At 34.3% G+C, this 20441-nt stretch overlaps 5 protein-coding genes across 5 annotated transcripts; 4 read left to right on the top strand and 1 right to left on the bottom strand.

The window, feature by feature from the left end:
• The first annotated feature begins 494 nt into the window (after nucleotides 1–494).
• Nucleotides 495–1928, top strand: LOC107622928 (uncharacterized). The gene is made up of 2 exons (XM_088504606.1): nucleotides 495–850; nucleotides 1668–1928. The coding sequence occupies exons 1-2, from the start codon at nucleotides 644–646 to the stop codon at nucleotides 1683–1685; spliced, it is 225 nt and encodes a 74-aa protein (XP_088360732.1). The 5' UTR covers nucleotides 495–643; the 3' UTR covers nucleotides 1686–1928.
• A 167-nt stretch (nucleotides 1929–2095) lies between these two features.
• On the top strand, nucleotides 2096–7571 carry LOC107622853 (TMV resistance protein N). The gene is made up of 5 exons (XM_021115147.2): nucleotides 2096–3408; nucleotides 3913–5005; nucleotides 5151–5483; nucleotides 5587–6582; nucleotides 6774–7571. Exons 1-5 carry the CDS (start codon nucleotides 2897–2899, stop codon nucleotides 7353–7355), a joined length of 3516 nt encoding a protein of 1171 aa, XP_020970806.2. The 5' UTR covers nucleotides 2096–2896; the 3' UTR covers nucleotides 7356–7571.
• A 1518-nt stretch (nucleotides 7572–9089) lies between these two features.
• Nucleotides 9090–11068, bottom strand: LOC148572838 (uncharacterized). Its single transcript, XM_088505546.1, has 4 exons — nucleotides 11000–11068; nucleotides 10340–10799; nucleotides 9277–10242; nucleotides 9090–9214 (listed from the first exon to the last, which is right to left on the bottom strand). Exons 1-4 carry the CDS (start codon nucleotides 11066–11068, stop codon nucleotides 9090–9092), a joined length of 1620 nt encoding a protein of 539 aa, XP_088361672.1.
• An 849-nt stretch (nucleotides 11069–11917) lies between these two features.
• Nucleotides 11918–14707, top strand: LOC107622914 (CURVATURE THYLAKOID 1A-like protein). The gene is made up of 5 exons (XM_016324990.3): nucleotides 11918–12284; nucleotides 13288–13382; nucleotides 13538–13645; nucleotides 13758–13829; nucleotides 14406–14707. The coding sequence occupies exons 1-5, from the start codon at nucleotides 12128–12130 to the stop codon at nucleotides 14469–14471; spliced, it is 498 nt and encodes a 165-aa protein (XP_016180476.1). The 5' UTR covers nucleotides 11918–12127; the 3' UTR covers nucleotides 14472–14707.
• Nucleotides 14708–16148: 1441 nt separating this feature from the next.
• On the top strand, nucleotides 16149–17616 carry LOC107622895 (uncharacterized). The gene has a single exon (XM_016324971.3). It carries the CDS (start codon nucleotides 16697–16699, stop codon nucleotides 17600–17602), a length of 906 nt encoding a protein of 301 aa, XP_016180457.1. The 5' UTR covers nucleotides 16149–16696; the 3' UTR covers nucleotides 17603–17616.
• The last annotated feature ends 2825 nt before the right edge of the window (nucleotides 17617–20441 follow it).

Raw genomic sequence — 20441 nt, 5'->3', positions numbered from 1 at the left:
TATTAAAATTTATTGTTATTAGTGGTCTGTGAACTATTAATATTTAAAAATATATTTAATTTTTTTTTAAATAATGGTCTCAATATTTGTGGTTAATTAAAAAGAACAATCTCACTAAACAATGAGATATGCGAATAGCAGACCACATTTTTAAGTCGAATCCCGCTAGGAAGCCAATGGAATATTTGTATAATGTGTACAATAGGTTATTTATTTGATTCAATATGAGTTAAAAAATGAATATCTAGGGTAAAATACTATTAATTTCTGAAACACAATATACCTATATTATACTATCCAGAATAACCATCCGGATACCAGAGATAATAAACATCTAATATCCTACTGAATCGAATATCCCTAAACTCCCATGGTACACATTGTACAGATACTCCGTTCTCATTTTAAGCCCAATCCTATTCTTGTTACTAAATGGGCCGCAAGCTGAATCGGCCGAACTTAAATGGGCCAATAAAGCAAAACATTAGGCTCAATTGAATAATGAATAATCCCTTTCTTGAAACGACATCGCTTTTCATAGTGCTTCTTCTTCTTCCTCTTCTCTATAGAAACGTCGTTTTTGCTAGGGCCTTTTCCCCTCTCTCTCTCTCTCTCTCTCTCTCTCTGATTGAAGAAGAAGAAGATGATGCGAACAAGGTTGCTATGGTCGAGCTTGGGATTCGTGTCAGCAAGTGCAGTGTTCTCTCATTTCATATGGAAGGACCTTTGGGTTGATCGCCACGCGCTTTCCTCAGAAATTGACCACCATTCTCACGCGCTCCAAGCTCGCGTCTCCAACCTTGAGTCCTCTTCATCATTGCCTGGTAATCAAAATCCAGTTTCTGATCAGGTGCTTCCCATTTTACACTTTAATTTTTCCGGAATTGCCTTCAATTTTGACAATTTCCCTCACATTTGCATCAAAATCGCTTTTAATTTTAATTAAAAATTAGTAACAAACTAACAATACATGACAGAAAAAAAGAAAATGTGAAAATTGACCTATGTAAACACTTGTTGACTTTACGAAATCAATTTATGGTGATAGTCACTTAGATTTAGTCTGCTAAGTGAACAAATTCTGGCAAAAGTTATGATTTCCGATTTTAGCCCTAATTTTAGTAGGAATGAACTCACCCTTTATGATTGTGATTTTTGTAAGAATGGTGAAAGGATTTTTGTAGTAGGAGTGATTTTTCTCTTTGATTGTTTTCGAAAACTTGGTTTTGACAATGTTAATGCTCTTGATTCTAGAATAGCTCAAGCTTTGAATATATTCATATAAATCCTACTTTCTCTTAACTATGCAAATCTAGAGAATTCTTGAAGTTCAGGCTATGCAGATCTCAAATCAATTATGCAAACACTATAGTCTATAAGCATGTTGAAACTAGAATCAATTATCCTCGGCTGTGTTTGGTAGCAAGAACATGACAAAACTATAAAGATAGAGGCACAAAAATGTGTTTGGAATTGGAGACAAATATACAAAATCAGTCTCAACATACACATTTCCTGCATTTTACATTCTTCCAAAAGGTTGAGACAGATTTGATTGCGAAAGATTCAGTTGAAATAAAACTCTGTGCGTTGGAAGTGATAGCTTTGGTTTGCATGAAAGTATTGTGTACTGATATTAAACTCTTATCTGTTTTTTTATATGGCAGATTGAAGGCTCTAGCTAAGTATTATTTTCTGCTCAAACGTTGTGTCTTCAAGATTTTGAGAGTGCTTTGCTTCAAAGCAACTGATGAGAAGACCCAAATTTTCTTTTCCCTTTGAAATTAGCAGATAGTTTACAATGAGATTTTATTAAACAATATGCAACATTATAATATAACAATTCCATTCCTTTGGAGGTTGAATTGAATATTGGGTATATTTTGGTAACCAAAGAAAACAGCTGAAGTAATATTTCATTGATTGTAGTGATTCATCTCATGAAAATTATTGCTAATTCAGTAAATTGTTTCAATTAGAATTAGAATTAGAATAGATTGAAATCTAACAAAGAGGTACTAGTAATTATTTACTTAAGGGGGGGGGGGGTTTATTAAGTCAGTACCTCCAATAGGAATATTTATTAATGTATTTTTAAAGGAATACCTCTAATACTCTCTTGAAATTAGAAGATAAATTATGTTCTCTCATGTTTTATTATGCAATAGGTATGTTTTATATATTTTAAGTTTTTAACACTTGAAATAGTCATATTTAACCAATCCCAACACATAAAAATAAGCTTTTGGAACACATATGAAATATACTTTAGGATTACACCAGTGTTTCTCAAGTTTTATAGTTCTATGAGAAAGAAAATGATGCGATAAGTTAATTATTTAGAATTTAATTCAGAGGTAATGCTCTATATTCAAATAAAACATATGAAAAAATATTTTATATGTTAAATACGTGTGTAATTAAAATTATTATGTGATAACTGATAAGTGATAACATACAAGAAGGGATTATTTACCTTTCAATTTTCAAAAAAATATTGAAATAATTTTCGTTTTTAAATATTGCATTTACATGTATATATCGTCTCATTTGTTCTTTCTTTAAAATGTTAAATCTTTGTCCAAATGACAAATATCACAGCGACATTATGTTATTTCAAACACTTTTACTTTATTGAAAAGTTGACATCACTTTATTTCAAACAATTTGTTTCATGGAAGATTGGAGCCTACCAACAAACACTTTCTGAGAAATTGTCCCTTGCCATTGGCGTTTTCTTCAGCCTTCTTCCAATTAGAACTTCTGCAACTGTATCTGAAGTTTCCCCAATCCAGTGCTTCCAATTTCCACACACTTTCCTACCAAGGCTCTTAAAAAGACCATATTCACACTCTTAACAATAGCATCAAAATCAAAGTCAACTCTTGAATCAGCAATGATCACTGATGTACCTTCTTCTTCTTCCTCTTCCTCTCCCTCCGTCAAGACCCGTAGATGGATCAACCATGTATTCATCAGTTTCAGGGGTGCAGACAGCAGAAAAGGCTTCACAGATCACCTTTATGCTGCACTGGAAAGAAGGGGTTGTATCAAAACTTTCAAGGATGATCATGACCTTGAGAGTGGGGAAATCATATCTAAAGGGCTCATCAAGGGAATTCAAGAGTCCATGTTTGCGCTTGTTGTCCTCTCACCAAACTATGCTTCCTCAAGATGGTGCTTGGATGAGCTGCAAAACATCGTTGAGTGCAGGGAAAAGTTCAACCAAGTGGTTTTTCCTATCTTCTATGGTGTAGAATCCTCTGATGTAAGGTATCAGAGAGGAACCTTTGAAGAAGCTTTCAGAAAACATGAAGAGAGGTTCAAAGAAGAGAAGGGGAAAGTCCAAAGATGGAGAGATGCATTGCAAAAAGTTGCAAGTTATTCCGGTTGGGACTCCAAAGATAAGTGAGTTCTCTTGTCATTCATTTTGATTATTTTTTTCCCTAGTGATCTGAAGTTTTTTTAACTTTTTGGTACCAAAATGAGAGAATTGGACACCAAACATAGTTAAAGTGACCAATCCCTTCTATATATATATTAGTTTATTTTCTTGGCCCATAGTCAAGTATTTCAAGTTTTCAGGAGTAGATTTAACTCATACTCTAGAGACATGCATAACCATCTATTTTCATTATAATGTTTAGAAGTTATATAAAAATCAACAATGAATGGTTTTGTAAATGGTTTGAGCACACATTAAATGTGCAGTAGACAGTAGTGTTCGAGTTTTTGAATTTTCTCTTTGTTCAAATGATAAATCATCATCGTATATAGAAAATAGATGATACATAAAAATCCAAGTTGTGATCCATTCATTAATTCTTGAGTACATGAAAATTAAACTTCAGACCTAACCATGGGCATGCGAAATTTATAATCATAGCCTATATTTTTTCTCCCTCTATGCAGTCATGAGGCAGCATTGATTGAAAGAATTGTTGATCACATACAAAAATTACTGATTCCTAAGTTGCCATCATCAGTAGGAAACCTCGTTGGTGTTGAATCAAGGATGAAAAAGTTGAATTCACTCATCGGTATGCAGTTGGATGATGTTCGCTTTATAGGTATATGGGGCATGGGAGGCATAGGAAAAACAACAACTGCCAGATTAATATATGAATCAATCGAAGAGCAGTTCAACTTTAGTTGCTTTCTAGCAAACATTAGAGAGGTTTCTGCAAAACATGGCATAGTTCACATCCAAAAGGAACTTCTTTCTCATCTTTCTGTAAGAAGTAATTACTTTCATAATTTGTTTGATGGGGTAAAAATAATAGCAAACTCTTTGCACAACAAAAAGGTCCTCCTTGTTCTTGATGATATAAGTGAAAGAAGCCAATTAGAGAACTTAGCCGGAAAACAAGAATGGTTTGGTCCCGGTAGCAGAATAATAATCACTACTAGAGATAAGCATCTGCTAATGGCACATGGCGTGCATCAGACATGCGAGCTTGAAGGCTTAGTTCAGGAAGAAGCCCTTCATTTATTCTGTCTGAAAGCTTTTAAACAAGATCAACCCAAAAGCCAATATCAGAATTTGTGCAGCGAAGTGGTTGAATACACAAGAGGCCTTCCATTGGCACTTGAAGTATTGGGGTCCCATCTTTGTGGAAGAACTCCTGAGGCTTGGCATAGTGCTTTAAAGCAAATAAGAAGTTCTCCACACCCTGAAATCCAAAATTCATTGAAAATAAGTTTTGAAAGTTTGTCTAGCACAGAGAGAGAAATATTTTTGGATATTGCTTGTTTCTTCAAAGGCATGGACAAGGATGAAGTAGTAGAAGTGTTAGAAAATTGTGGTCATTTTTCACAAATTGGAATTGAAATTTTGATTGAAAAATCTTTGGTCACTCTTGGTAGGCGTAATCAATTGGAAATGCATGATTTACTTCAAGAAATGGGAAAGAATATAGTGTTTCAAGAATCTCCAAATGATCCAGGAAAACGTAGTAGATTGTGGTCTCAAGATGACATCAGCCGTGTGTTGTCACAAAATAAGGTTTGTGCCAATTCTTCTGCCACTACTGGATGATTGGTTTTAGATCAACAAAAAATGGCATGCGATATTTCTTTTCTTTAAACATTTGTTTTATCTTTTAATCAACAATATTGCACTATTGAGTAATTACAATTCTGAATTTCAGGGAACTGAAGCAATTCAAGCAATAGTAGACGATGCTCGAGTTCGACCATTAGCAAGATGGTTCTCTGAAGTAATGCTACCAACATTGTACTACAATAAACCATATGAAGCAAGATGGAGCTCTGAAGCTTTCTCCAAGACCAGCAACATAAGGTTGTTAAAGATACGTAATGTGGGTCGTCTTTCCCATGGCCTTGAGTGCCTTCCTTATGCACTCAGAGTTCTTGACTGGCAAGGATGCCCTCTGAAAACTCTGCCACTTACTGATCAACTGGATGTTGTTGACATCAATTTGTCTTGGAGCAAAATTGAACAACTTTGGCACGGAACAAAGGTAAAATCCGTTGGTTAATTGCTTTTTTCAAACTACGTTTTAGTGATGTTCACAAATCACAATTACATTGAAATTTTGCTTTCACATGTATACTTTTGATCAGATTTTACATAAGTTGAAGTGCATCAACTTGAGTTTTTCCGGTAATCTAAACCAAACCCCTGACTTTGTGGAGGTTCCGAATCTCGAATCGTTAGTTCTTGAAGGTTGTACAAGCCTAACCGAAATCCACTCATCTGTTATGCACCTCAAGAAACTTGTTCAATTGAACTTAAAAGGCTGCAAAAGGCTCAAAGCTCTTCCAGGTAAAATGGAGATGAGTTCATTAAAGGTTTTAAATCTTTCTGGTTGTTCAAACATGAACACTGTCCCAGACTTTGGGAATTGCATGGGACATCTAGCAGAGCTTCATTTGGATGGAACTGCTGTAACAGAGCTACCTTCATCATTAGGATGTCTGGTTGGACTTGTTCTTTTGCATTTACAGAATTGCATGTATCTTGTTTGCCTTCCGGATACCATTCATAAGTTGAAGTCCCTCAAAGTTCTTAATGTTTCTTATTGCTCGAAACTCCGTAGCTTGCCAGAGTGCCTACAGGAAATGAATAATCTGGAAGAACTTTATGCAAGCAACATTGAAGAACTACCTTTATTTTTATATTATCTAGGAAACATCAAAGCAGTGTCATTTGCTGGTTGCAAAGGGCCAACATCTGAGTTTAATTGCTTTCGAGTTCCATCTGCTGTTTGCGGTCCATCCCTTTTGATAAGGTTAGATTTAAGTTACTGCAATCTACCTGCTGAATCCATACCAGATGGTTTTTGTGGCTTATCTTTGCTGAGGGATTTAGATCTTTCTGGCAACAACTTTGTTAACCTACCAAGCGACATTTCCAAACACACTACGCTTGAATATCTTTGTCTAAACTGGTGCAAGAAGCTTCAGTCATTGCCTGAGCTTCCATTAAGCATAAAAAGTGTAGATGCAAGCAACTGTGCCTCATTGGTAACTTCTAAATTCCATCCATCTAGCAAATGCAGCATTTTTGCATCACTTGTACAATGGCACTTACCAAGAGAACGGAAGTGCCTCCTTAAGGTTTGTAACCCTACTATTTCTTGACATAATTATCCATTCCTGTCAGTTATTCATTATTGCAATTCTATGCCAATTTCAGGTCTTTTTTAGTTTTGCTTGTGTTATTTCCTGTGTGTCTTTGTGAAATTGTGGCTACTCTCTTAGGAGAATCACACGTTCCTTAACTATCGGAAAAAAAATGTTAATTTCAGGGGATTTGCTTTCCGAGAAAACGATTCGACATGTTTATCACTGGGAATAAAATTCCATCATGGTTTGCACCTCAAAAGTCCTCTTCCTTTGCAGAAATACCATTTCCTCATCCTTCTCCTCCAACTGAATGGCTGGGATATGCTCTGTGTTTCTTGCTGGTAGCTGATCGGCCTCTGGGCTATTACGATGCAGAGATCACTTGTTTCACGGCAACACAAACATCATTAGAGTCCCGCATACTCGTACCAGATATTCAGGCCAAAAAAATAACGGTACCGGATAAAGATCATTGGAGGGCTGAGTCTTACGTGATCACCAGGAGTGTTCCTCTTATGGAGCCAAAACAACCGCACCTTTACATTCTCTTTCTGTCCATTGGAGAATACCTTGAAAGAATGCATACAGGTTATGGGTTTGGTTTGACGAGTTGGTCTGACGGTTCATTGAGAATAGTGCAGGCTGGGTGTCGTCTGGTGTGCAAGGAAGATCTTCAACATATTTATGGAAATCATTCCCATACTTCCTCTGTAGGGCCTAATAAAAAACAAAAAACAAACAACAACGATGGGCCAAACCGTTAACCTTTCTTTCTTTTCCTTCTACTCCAACGGCACACACAAACACTTCAATGCAACCGTGACCAAAAAAAAAAAAAAACACTTCAATACAGCAATACACACGTATGGGCGAGTATGTAATGCCTATGTTGTTGTTGTGTCCATAAGGGATTTGAATTTTATTTAAGAATTTGTTACATGCATAAATCGAAATTCAAACTCTCAACACTTGTTTAAGCATATGAGTGAGTTGATTATTAACACAAATTAATTTCTAGAATAAAAGACAAATAGGTCCCTAACTTTTTTAAACTCGAACATTTTCGTCCTTCAGAATTGAAAAATACATTTCGATCCCTCACCATATGAAACGCGTGACAATTATGCCCTTCTGTCGAATTGGGACTCAAAACGGTAACGGAGATTGCTGGAGGGGTGGAGAGTGATCTGTCCGTTTTGGTTGCTGATGTGGATGGGGAACAAAATATTGGTGGACAATTTGGTCTTTATGCTCCAAAACGACGCCATATGCTGGAATGAGTCCTATTTGATCGAAATGCATCGACGAAGCAATGGCTATTGATGGTGCGATCGTCCATGATGAGTGAAGGGGTTCTTCATGCACAAGACCTGAAGGGAGATCTTCATTCGTCGTGCTAGGAGGATACGAGCGAGATGGGGTTGCACTAAGGTGCTTCTACGGCGTATATGCTATTCTATACAAGTCAAGAACAGCAACTAACCCTAATAGAATATTTCTCGGGTGTCCATTCTTCAAGGTAATTTACTAATTTGGCAATGGTTGGATAAGACTGTAATGTGTCTAATTGGGTGATTTTCTGAAAATTTGCTCCAGGTTAAAGAACGTTACTGCCGATTCTTTGTCTGGCTTGATGAATACCTGAAAAAAATCAGAGCCATAGAGTGTGAAGCATTTAGTGCTGTGGATGATGCTGAGGGAATAGAAGTTGAAGAACAACTGTTTCGAAGGCAAGAGGTAGAGAAAAAACTAGAGGATTTGGAGAGGAAGCTATTATCTATGGAAAAGGAAAAATTCATGAATTTGTGGCATATTAATATGATTAGTGTAGTTGTTGTTATTCTTGCTGTATATTTCTTAAAGGCCTGAAGATGATTGATGTACCTGTGATGTTGTAATGACAATTGCCACTGCTGGTTGTGTAATTTGATTTTTTTGAGATAAGAACAACTAAATAATATTGCAAGTCAAGTATTATATAAGGTAGTAATTTTGCATAAATTATAACCAAACATTACACGTTAATGTATCTAAAATAACAGCATAAATTTGTCACAAAATAACAAAATAACAGCATAAGTTTGCCATAAAATAACAAAACGTCTACTTGACATGTAAACAAGTTTGCCAGACTATGATAGCTAAAAAGCATTGTTCAATTGATGGTAATAACTAGGACAAAAAATAGAATTTATACAGTTGTCTTCAGTTTTTCTAATGCTTGGATCCAGGAATAGGGATGAACTTGAAAATCCTTGTATTGTCACTGCTAGCTGCTTTCAATGTCTCTTTTGATGATGCCCCACCAGTGCTGGTGCTTTGAGTTTGTGGTGGATTTGGTGGTCCAACAGGCGTTGGATTTGTACTTGTTGGGAGCCTGACAATTATTTGTTTGGGTCTGAATTTAGAGGTAGCAATGCGAGGAACCATTTCCATGATTCCTTAGTCTCCGATCTTGCAACACCATATGCCACTACATAGAATTGGTTGTTCGCATCCTATGCAACTGCTGAAAGTAGTTGGCCTCCGTGATATGTCTTCAGAAAAGCTCCATCTAGATGGATGGAAGGCCTACATCCACTCTTAAACTCTTGCTTACAGCCCTCGAAGCATATATATATATATATATATATATATATATATATATATATATATATATATATATATATATATATATATATATATTATCAAACACAGGGAGGGATTGTGAAATAGGCTTCACATCAACTCTTGCTGTCGAACCCGGGTTACTCTTAATTATCTCCATGCCATAGTCCCTGAGCTTCCCATATTGTTCTTTTTCATTTCCTATTATTCTCTCTTTGGCCTTTTTCACTGTCCTGTAAACCATCTTCGAATGCACCACCAGGTTAAACTCTTCTCTAAGAAAGTCAATTGCCTCATTAGTTGTCATATGATGTTGGCTTGCCATTCTCTTTTCTACTTTTTTACTGATCCAGTGTTGATCAGCAGCATTACTACCCAAGTCTCTTGCACAAGTATGCTCTGCCTTGTAAGTCTTTACCTGGAAGCATAAGAGTGTCTTATTGTAGGATAAATGTACCAGCCATGGACAGTCTTCACCCCTACATCCAACTCTCGCCCTTTTCTTATCATTTTTTATCCAGAGAAGTTTCTTGTCTTCAGATATGAACATATCTCTTACCACTTCTTTGAACCCATAAATGGTTGCAAACTTGGTACCAATCTCAAATCTACCCTCTCCAAACCCATAATCATCATTGAACACTGGAAAGTCATGCTTGTCTCCCTCATCCTCTGACGACACTGGTGTGTGAAGATCCTCTGATTCATACTCATAAATGGGGTCATCATCATCTGAATCCTCTTCATTTACATAGAGGCCGATTGGAGGCCTATCATTAGGCTGCACAGTAGTCACAGCTTCCTCAGCATGTACAACAGGCCTAGTTCTTTGGGCCTTCACATTAGGCCCAGTTTCTTTGGGCTTGGTAGTGGGCCTAGTTCTTTTGGTCTTCATAGTAGGCCCATCACCTTTAGCAGCACTCCCACTTGCACTCCTTAGTCCAGCTATTTTTTTACCTCCACTTGACTCTGTCTCTGTCCCTTCTTTCACACTGTTCTTTTTCTTTGGCAGAACCTTGTCCTTTTCTTTCAGAATTTTTTTTTCTCATCCCATCATCTTCCTCATCAAGGCTAGAATAATTCTCATCTGAAACAGTTTTGGAGCCAGTAGGAGGAGGTTTATACAGTTCGTCCTCCCCACTTTCATGTCCGTCATCTTCTGTGGATGGTGATGATTGAAACTCCCTCATGATGCTGTCAACATCAATAGGATCATCAAATTCTTCCGCTCCTTTTTCTGCCGCAGCATGTTCTTTCACTATCTGTGGCTCATCAACGGGATGGTCGAAGTATACGTAAAATTCATCAGTGGTTGAATTATTGAGCTTGTTCTCTCGAAGTTCATTGATCACTGCATCTCCTCTCAGAATGTGCAGTCCAGCCTCAAGATCACTGCTTGCTGGGTTAACCCAATAAACTGCCCTATATGATGCATATCCCAGACCCTTGAACAATGTTACCAAATCCCCAAAATTCACAAAGTCTAAGTCCATTTTCAAAAATTTTTCAACTTTTCCACCAATATACTCAAGAGTTCCACTAGGTGTTCTACCAAAATGGTCTCCGTGATAAAAAATAGGTACCACATATATATCATCTATCTGCATTATCCACAAGTACATAAATCGGAGATTAAACCCTAGATCAAGTGTCCGAAATTTTGAAATCAGTTAACTCCACATAGCTTTTTCTCATTCTTTTACCGAAAAAAATATGCAATCACCCCATATTCCAACCCCATGCATTATATTGTCACAAGTATTTAAACAACAACGTACATAGTCTCGATTATTACCCTTACCTCTGTAGAAGATAGCAGCTTCCTCTCAACACAAAACTTGCTGTAACCTTTGCCAACCACCACGTCCATTGAGCACACCACCACTTTCAACTGGAGGAAGTCTTTTTTTTTTTTTTTGAGGGAGAAGGGCGCTCTTCGTGGTCAGATAGGGTTTTCTGTAATAAGTGGAGTGACTTTTGGGTGTTATGGGGATTACGAAGGTTGAAATAAAGTGGGGATGCATACGGCATCGTTTTGGAGCATAAGGACCAAATTGTTCACTAACATTTTGTTCCCCATCTACATCAGCAATCAAAACGGACAGATCACTCTCCACCCCTCCATGCTAGCAATTTCCATTGCTGTTTAGAGCTCCAATTCGACGGAGGGGCATAATTGTCACGCGTTTTATACGGTGAGAAATCGAAATGTATTTTTTAATTCTGAAGGACGAAAATGTCCGCATTTAAAAAAATTAGAGATCTATTTATCTTTTATTCTAATTTCTATTGTTGCATTTATAAATTGAGTTTAAACTCTCCGCATTTAATTAGATAGACAAATGAATTTAATCAAGTTAGTTAAAACTAATCAAACTCTTATGAATATATAACTGTATAAGTCATTAAAATGGTTACTAAATTGGGGAGTGCTAGGGGAACAATGAAAATTTTGAACATGAACAATCACTAATCAAATGAAAATACACTACACCTTAATTCAATGCTACTAATTAAATTTACTATTTTAATCCTATTAATTCATATTATTTACACATTATTCAAAAATCTTGTTGATTATCTATACTTTTCCTACTAAATTTTGTCAAATCCTTTGGAAAACATGAGAAAAAGATGACTCAACTTTGCCTAAGGAAAATTCAGTCACATACTCACTACACTATTTGGGATGTGGATTTTGAAGATAGGGAAGCAACCAATGAGAAAGCAAGGGTGATCCACGTGTCACCTTGTTGACTCATATTGGATTGGATATCCAATAACCTTCAATCACTTTGGCAAGTAAACAAACAAAGTCGCACCAACCAAAGTTCTAAATTTTGATTGTTTTGAGGATAGATAGGAACAGGATCATCACTCACAAACTCTTCTCATTTCTCAAGCCACAACACAACAATAACTTTTAATAATGGCGGCGGCTGCCACCACCGTGCTCCTCCATCCTAGGATTCCGACCACCACCAACGTTGCACGCTGCTCTGCTTTGCCTTATCTTCCTCCACGCCTCTCCACCTCCTCCTTCACCACCACCCCTTTGTTCTCAACTTCCCTCAAACACTTTTCAGGTACCCATTTCTTAAAGTTTTTGTTTTTCTTTTCTTTGGGTTGAATTCTTAGATATTGCACATAAAGTTTCAAACTTTGTTAGTCAAAGATACTGGGGTGTGAGCTTTCAATTAGATTTGGTTTGGGCTGGAAATTTGAAATTGAATCCTATGAAGTGCCCTTCATGGCTTTATAATCATTGTTGCTATTTCCTTTTTAAGAATTGTTAACTTTAAAACTACATGAATTATGGATTTATGGTTGATTTTTTATATCACAGTATCATTGAGCTCAAATCCCTTAGCATTAAGATGTTGCTGCATATTTCAAATAACAATGCAAGAAAGAGTGAGGAGTGGCATATAACTTAAATTTCAAGGAGATTAGTATGTAATTTTATAAGTGGAGGAGTGTCATGTGAGATATAACACGAGGTTAGTATAGTTTACCCTTAAATATTTGTATATATTTCTTTACTACTGAGTAAATTCTTAGTGGTTAGTACTAGATTCTGTGAATGAGAGATTTAAGTGGCAGATCAGATAGTGATGTGCCCTTATTCCATAATATGATTGATTCTGCTGACTATTTCAGAGGAGATGCTAATGCAAAGTAACTGAAATTGAAAGGATTTTGCATTTTGAAATTGAGACTGGTAAACATGATTAGGAGCTGGTGTGGTTGCCTAATTTGCTATGTGAATTGGGCAATGAACTTTTAGTTCATAATTGTCTTAGAGGTTTATACACTTGTTTTGCCTAACTTTTAGTTCATAATTGTAGTTTTAGTTTACCACAAGTGCCTCCTTCCTACCTTTACGCGTCTCGTAGTGTTTTTATTTTCCAGTTTGGGAATGTTGAAACTCCAAACCATGGTTTTGTGATTCCAAGTGGAAAACCGAATGTGCTAGTATTCCTACGATTTGTTCCATTTTAGTTATTATAGTTATTAAGTTTAATCATGGTGCCTTTTGTTTGTCTTTTAACAATGCTAAAATTATTTTCTTATTGCCTCCCTCTTTAGGGTCCCAAAAACCTTGTCTGCTTCAAACAAGAGCTTCATCGGAGGAATCCGGTTCAGTAGACGCGAACGAGTTGTTCACAGATTTGAAGGAAAAGGCAAGCAAGCTTACCGATTGAAAATTTTTAACGATTTAATTTGATGTATAGAACTTTCATTTGGCAAATTGACAAGCTTGCAATTCCAATATTTGAATTTGCCAAGCTTTCTTTTAACCAAGAGGATATAATATCCCTACATTACTCATTATCAGTGGGATGCTGTTGAAAACAAGTCCACAGTACTTCTTTATGGTGGCGGCGCCATAGTTGCTGTTTGGCTATCTTCAATTCTTGTTGGTGCAATAAACTCAGTTCCCTTGGTAAGTCATAACTCTTTCGTGAATTTAATTCACTTCTTTTCATATTTTGTAATCCCTTTATCCTCTAGAAAGCTCGGTGAAACAACCTAAAGTAATCTTCACAATGTTTCAGCTTCCAAAGATTATGGAGTTGGTAGGGCTAGGGTACACTGGATGGTTCGTCTACCGATACCTTCTGTTCAAGGTAAGTAAAATGCATCATGATACTTTACTACTCCCTCCATCACCGATAGCTAGCTGTCTCAAGACAAAAATACGAAGATATTGGGAGATATAAACAGTGTCTGGAGAAAGAGACAGATATAGTAACATGCTAAATGTCTCTATAAGGATGGACAAAATTTGCCAATTTCTATCCACCTAAAATATCGAAACTTAGAATTTTGTCGAGTCTTAGTGTCGTTGTATTTGTCTCGACAAACTTGCCAGAACAATCTATCACTGTCGTTTTCTAGTACATCCTTAGATCATATTAAAAAATGGCACTGATAAGTAAAATGGAATCAACCATGCTGTGTACACAGAATATTAGTCACCCGTATAGAATACATGTTGAGATACAAAATACACATTGAGATGAGTTACACAACATATGTATATGATTTTTTGTATGCACATACCATTTTGAAATGGAATAGAGGGTAGTTTAGAACATTAACACATTTTGTTCTGCGCAAATAAGCCTCGGTTAATCGGTCAAACATGTCAAACCATTATGAGATTGATCATTTAAGTAACAAAGTGTTTTACTTTGATACAGTCTAGCAGAAAGGAGCTAGCTGAGGATATTGATGGACTGAAGAAGAAAATCACTGGAACTGAATAGAATGGTATTGTGAGATATAAATTAAGTCAAGTTGATCTTGCTGAACACCATTTGTTTCCATTTAGTTGTATCTTCTGTATAAGAGGCATAAGTATCCTTGTTTGAAAAAATCTCTGAAAAAAGAGGCATGTGTATCCTTAATATCCCTTTGGTATAGAATAGATTCATATCAATGTCTACTATCCTTGTATCAACCCCATTTTCTTCTTTAAATCATGTAGCAAATTTTATGTGTATTCATTACTCTGAATACCTCTGATCTCTTCACTTCTTCTTCCTATGAATTTTTGGCAAGATTTGGTTCTTGAAGGAAAGGGAGAGAGGGAGGGAAGAGAAGGGTAGTTAAATGAAATTCATAATTACACTTCAAACCATTCCCTTCCCCTCGAAAACCTTAACTTACAAACGCACTCTGAATACGAGTTTTGTCGTTTTAGATGGAGTCAGCTACATAAATCATATGATTTTTTTTGTATTTTCTAGATAGCTTAATTTGCAAATGGACATACTTTGTAGTTCTTATAAGTTTGAAACTCTTAACATTTCTGTTAACAATGATGCTTGTGACTAATTTTATGATACTATCTTAGGTAAGTGGAGAATGATATAGCAGGCATTCATGATAATATAAGATAGATATGGTGATAAGTTGCATGTTGGTTACAAACATAAGCCTCAAATAATTTTTATAAGTATTTAATTTAATTAATTTTCTCACCAATCACCATATATTGACAATTTAAGATAAAGTTGCTCTTAATTTTATGATCATGATAATATCATCACACTCCGTATCTCTAGTTGTAAAAAATTCTAAGAAGCTCTCATGGAGAGGAATCATACAATATATCATTCTAAGTTTTAAGGATTAGGTTTTTCCACTCACTTTTCTATAAATCAAATAAAAAATATTTAAACAGATTTATAGAATAAACAAAATAGTTAGACTTAATTTTATTTAATTAACAAATAGTACAACACTTTAGACTTAATTTTGTAAAATATAAAACATAATTAGTAGTGTTTCTTTTTCTTTGTACAATTTTGTATTATGTGAGATAGGTCAATGATGAAAGTAGCTGAATTTTGTATTTACCATTTGGAATGGAATAATGGCTTAACTTAACCACCACTCCCATCCAAAACCGTGTAAGCAAATTTTTTAAGACAAGAATAAAGTATTCACCATAAACATCCAATAACTAAATGGGACAATTTGGCTTCTAATATAATACCTTAGACAAAAAATTATTTATTTTTTATTTTGAAAAAAATTGCTACCGATTTATTTGCCTCAAAAAGGTATTCATACTTGGAAGTGCATAGCTTTCGCCCTCTCATATGGCACTATAACTATAACTAGAAACTAAGTTCTTAGTTGGCATATATAGGTCAATCTCCAACTCATTCTCTCTCCTTTTTCTCCTTTGACCAACATGTAACATAGAATCAAATCAAAGAAAAAAAAAAACAAAATTTAAATACTAATTAATATATTTTATGTATCCTAATCCTAATTAACACCCTTATATGTTTAAGAATCCAACAGATAATAATGACAAGAAGTCAATGACAAATTTTAATGTAGCATGATCAAACACTTTATTTGAAAAGTTCCAATTATCCACATCACAATCTTAAAGCTCATTTCTTACATTCTTCCACATATGCCTCTGATTTATAGGAACAAAAGAGTTTGAAGAGTTCAGCAGAAAGAAGAAGCTTTTTAGTTTTAACATCACACCCATCATTCCTTTTTGCTTTTTTGGAAAACCTTATCAATCATTTGGTATAAGGTGGTATAAGCTTACCTTCCCAACCAAACCCATGATTAAAGTTTGTAACTTTTTCATTGTATCAATCATATACTAGGAATATCTTATTGTGGGTTTCTCTTATAAGAAGAAACTCATTAGGAAGATGGAAAAATAGAAATAAAGGTAAGTATTTTTCAAAGAGATTTCTTCTACCTTCTTCTCTTAAGTAGACCCTTTTTTTTTTTTTGTGAAGGAGTTTCCTAGAGTTTTTTTTGTGTGAAATTTTCCTTCTATCACACTAATGAGTATTGAAAATAGTGCATCATCATAGAAGAAGCTTCAATGGGTTGTGTTCATCCATGGTTTTCATTTTCCATGAAAGAAGAAGCTATTGTTCAAGGACTCAACATTGTTAGAGGCAGAACAAGAGTTCTTCTAGGATAACATTTTTTCTTTTGTTCTCTTTTAATGGGGATCCTCCATAAATGGTGGCAAGTTACATGGTTGATTATCAATGTTTCTTTCTTGTTCTTATCATCATCTTTTGTTAGAGGCTCAATTATTACTGATAGCCTCGAATCGTTAGATGACTTGCTCTGCAAGCAAGCCGTGAACGATGTGAAAGGGAAGTTTATAAAAACAGCAATCGTCTACGAAATTTCGATCCCTTCCAACTTGACAGGAATGAAGATCTCCGCCGTGAGATTGCGCGCCGTTTCGTTCTGGAATCGAGGATTGAATCATAGCTTCCTTAGTCTTCCACCTAAGGTGGTGGCTCAACCTAGCATGAAGAGAATTGCAATACTATATGAAAACTTAGGCAAATGGTCAAATCTTTATTTCAATGTATCAAATTACACAATGATTGCTCCAATTCTTGGTTTCATTGCTTATAGTTCTTCAGAGAAAGAATTGTTAGATTGTCAAAAGATCAAAATTGACACTCAAGGAGGCAACATTACTATCCGGTTTCGAAACGTTTCGTCACACCCGAAAAACGTTACACCACTTTGTGCCAAGATTGGTGACAATGGCACGGTTGAATTTAGCAACATGACAAAGCCATATTTTTGTGAAGCACAAAGCCAAGGACATTACACACTTGTGATTCCATCTTCTTCAGCAAAAGAATCTTCTAAATTGTGGTGGGTGTTAGGGTTTGTAATAGGTCTTGTTGTGTTGATTTTATTGGCTTTGATCTTAGTAGCTATAAAGATTATTAAGAAGAGAAAAATAAAGGAAATGGAGAAGGTTTCAGAAGTTGAAGAAGCTTTTGATACATTCTGGATTGGTGACACAAAATTGCCATCAGCTAGCATGATTAGAACTCAACCATCTCTTGAGAATGAGTATCATTATCGTGGTGGTAATTAATTAATTAAGTAATTAGTACTAATTAGTTAGTTTCATTGGTGCTACAATTTTTCTGATTATTATCTTTTTGTCTTGTGTATGTTGTATTATTGTAATTGATTTCATCCAAGTGAATATTATTAGGGCATATTTATATGATGTTTGTTTCTTGGAATAATTCAACTTTTGGAAAATTTGTGCAAGGACAGCAAGAAAACAAATCTAGCATATTTTTAATACAAGTTACATAAATTTATAACTTTCAACACTTTGGACTGCTTTTGTTTATAAAAACATGAAGGTAGCATTTGAAAGAGAGACAGAAATGGAGAGATTGAGACTGGGAGAAAGAGATTGAAAGACTGAGAATGAAATAAGTCATAATATTATGTTTGGTATAAAGTGGGAGACAGAGATTGAAATAAGAATAAAGTTCTAATTTAATTTGCACAAAGAATAAAGTTAAAATTAATTAATTGAAATGGAGTATTTTAGGTATAAAATATTATTAAAGTTTTAGTATTCATTTCTAAAAAATTCAGTTCCCCGTATTCCTACTTTTTGGAGGTACTGAACTGAAATTTTGGTGACAGAGTCTGAAATTTTAATACCAGGACCAACAAACATGATAATGAGTCACAATCTCCCAGTATCTCAAAACAAATGCTACAAAAAAGACATAGATATAGGTAGCGTTTGTTTTGAGGTACTGAGACAGAGACTAAGAGACTGAGACTCAGTATCATGTTAGTTGGTTGAAAGACTAGTACTAAAATTTTTGTTTTTGTCTCCAAAATTTCAATATTTTAGTACCTCCAAAAAGTGGGGACACAGGAGATTAAAATTTTTAGAGATGGAGACTGAAACTTTAATAACATTTTATACCTAAAATACCCTAATTTCAATTAATTAATTCTAATTTTACCCTTTGTGCAAATTAAATTAGAGTTTCATTCTTATTTTAATTTCTGTCTCCCATTTTGCACCAAACAGAATATTGAGATTTATTTCAATATCTGTCTCTTAGTCTCTGTCTCTCAGTGTCAGTCTTTCCGTCTCTATCTCTCCACCAAACGCTACTATAGAGACATAAAATCATATTTAGCATGTAAGATATTGTGTCCTAAAATACTGAACTAACGTATTTTGTCTCCTTTCTATCACAGAGACACTTGACGAAAATACAACTTATTTTTTTATTATTACTATCAAATTTTTACAATTATATTTTTTATTATTCTAAATTTTATGTGAAGAAAAAAAATGAAAATAAATCAAAACTTTTATTATTTATTTTATTTTATATTTAATTTATTACCAAATAAATATAAAAATACTAATTTTTATATTTTTATTTTTTCTGTTTTCAATATCTTATCTTTTTTATGATCTTAAAATCAAACGTAGTCTTTGGGTCTTAATGGAATAATGATGTCATGTTTTTGTTTTGTCTTCGTTGTGAAATTCTTTGGTAGGAATAAATTATGTATGAAGAGATAATAAAATATGTTTGTTATTATTTCCACACGGTACCTAATTTTATTCCTATCTCTTGTCTATTTATGTGTTGTCTAGCAATAATGAAGGATGCTATATAACTTATAAAAAAAAAATGGCTGAATCTTTTAGGACGGCAAAATTATATATTACAAGCTATTTGTTTAGTTTTTAATTTTAAGTAAAAGTAAGTGGGCTTGATTATGAATATTAATTAAGGAGATTTGTTTATGTGAATATATAATTCTACGAACGTTTAAAGAATTAGAAGCATGTCCTAATTCAAATAAAATGAAACCTAATCATGGTTTATTCCTGTTAGCGTTTGATATGAAAGGATTCTTCATTTGAATATCAAAATCAAAGTTTATTGGAACAATATTCATAGTAATACAAATGTTTATAGGTACACAATTTTCAGTGATCACGTATGTAGTTCTTTAAAAAAATAATAATAATAAATAAATAAATAAATTGTCTATGAACCAAAATATTAAATATCTACCATCTAACAAATAATTATCATTTATTGACGTGTAAACACCTAAATAGGTGTGACAATCCACAGTTCTAACATTTTGTGTCTGAAGTGAGGATAGATTTTTTTTGTTCAAAAATGATATATATACCAAAATTTAAATATCAAATGAACCATTATATATTTGTGTGTGTATATATATTGTTTAATTAATTTTTATTGTATATTTTATATTTTAATATGTATTCTATACAAATAGCTGAATTAATGATTTTTTTGTTTTTTTGTTTTTTTTTTTTTTACAGTTTTTATCAACTCGACAGGTTAATGATTAATTTGTTATTAATCCGTCACGAATTGAAATTCTATTAATATATAAAAAAGAACTCGACTCTCCACCACTTATTTAAATAGAATAATAAATTTATCCGTAGATCAATTGAAAAAGATAGATGGTTAATTTAACCGCTGAACTAGGCCTCACTAACACTCCTTGAGCTAGCTTAGCCCACATGCCTTGTTAGAGATTTAAAAAAAAAATGAATCGGTACATATTAGATCCAATTGATTGCAGATATGGGCTCAAAATAAAAATAATATTTTTTTATATTTTTCGGAGGGTTTCGGAGGGTTGAGGGGATAAAAATTTTATGTCCAAGAACCATTTTTCTACCGGAAATGTCATAATCACCTATCATATGTTTAAAAAACGTGAGATTAGTCAAGATGATAATTGTTTCGGTTTATTAATTATTAGTTTCAAATTTGAGTCTAAAAATGAGAAAAGTTTTCATTCAAAGACTTCTATTCTTTTAGGAGACTTCAATTAAGTTGAATCCAAATAATATGATTTTTTTGTAATAAAATCAGTAATATTGGTAGTTC

This window comes from Arachis ipaensis, chromosome B2 (assembly GCF_059453495.1).
Source record: "Arachis ipaensis isolate K30076 ecotype BB chromosome B2, ASM5945349v1, whole genome shotgun sequence".
Taxonomy (NCBI): domain Eukaryota; kingdom Viridiplantae; phylum Streptophyta; class Magnoliopsida; order Fabales; family Fabaceae; genus Arachis; species Arachis ipaensis.
The sequence above is the reverse complement of the archived record's forward strand: the minus strand, read 5'-3'. Positions and strand labels throughout refer to the sequence as shown.

What these genes read in the sequence shown, in the direction of transcription:
- LOC107622928 (XM_088504606.1), top strand. Translation starts at nt 644, where the DNA reads ATGATGCGAACAAGGTTGCTATGGTCGAGCTTGGGATTCGTGTCAGCA.
- LOC107622853 (XM_021115147.2), top strand. Translation starts at nt 2,897, where the DNA reads ATGATCACTGATGTACCTTCTTCTTCTTCCTCTTCCTCTCCCTCCGTC. An exon ending in GGTTGGGACTCCAAAGATAA is followed by an intron (nt 3,409 to 3,912) that starts GTGAGTTCTCTT and finishes CCCTCTATGCAG; the next exon opens with TCATGAGGCAGCATTGATTG. An exon ending in AACTTTGGCACGGAACAAAG is followed by an intron (nt 5,484 to 5,586) that starts GTAAAATCCGTT and finishes ACTTTTGATCAG; the next exon opens with ATTTTACATAAGTTGAAGTG.
- LOC148572838 (XM_088505546.1), bottom strand. Translation starts at nt 11,068, where the DNA reads ATGGACGTGGTGGTTGGCAAAGGTTACAGCAAGTTTTGTGTTGAGAGG. An exon ending in AGCTGCTATCTTCTACAGAG is followed by an intron (nt 10,800 to 10,999) that starts GTAAGGGTAATA and finishes TGGATAATGCAG; the next exon opens with ATAGATGATATATATGTGGT. An exon ending in AGAAGATGACGGACATGAAA is followed by an intron (nt 10,243 to 10,339) that starts GTGGGGAGGACG and finishes TGATGGGATGAG; the next exon opens with AAAAAAAAATTCTGAAAGAA.
- LOC107622914 (XM_016324990.3), top strand. Translation starts at nt 12,128, where the DNA reads ATGGCGGCGGCTGCCACCACCGTGCTCCTCCATCCTAGGATTCCGACC. An exon ending in CAATAAACTCAGTTCCCTTG is followed by an intron (nt 13,646 to 13,757) that starts GTAAGTCATAAC and finishes ACAATGTTTCAG; the next exon opens with CTTCCAAAGATTATGGAGTT. An exon ending in ACCGATACCTTCTGTTCAAG is followed by an intron (nt 13,830 to 14,405) that starts GTAAGTAAAATG and finishes ACTTTGATACAG; the next exon opens with TCTAGCAGAAAGGAGCTAGC.
- LOC107622895 (XM_016324971.3), top strand. Translation starts at nt 16,697, where the DNA reads ATGGGGATCCTCCATAAATGGTGGCAAGTTACATGGTTGATTATCAAT.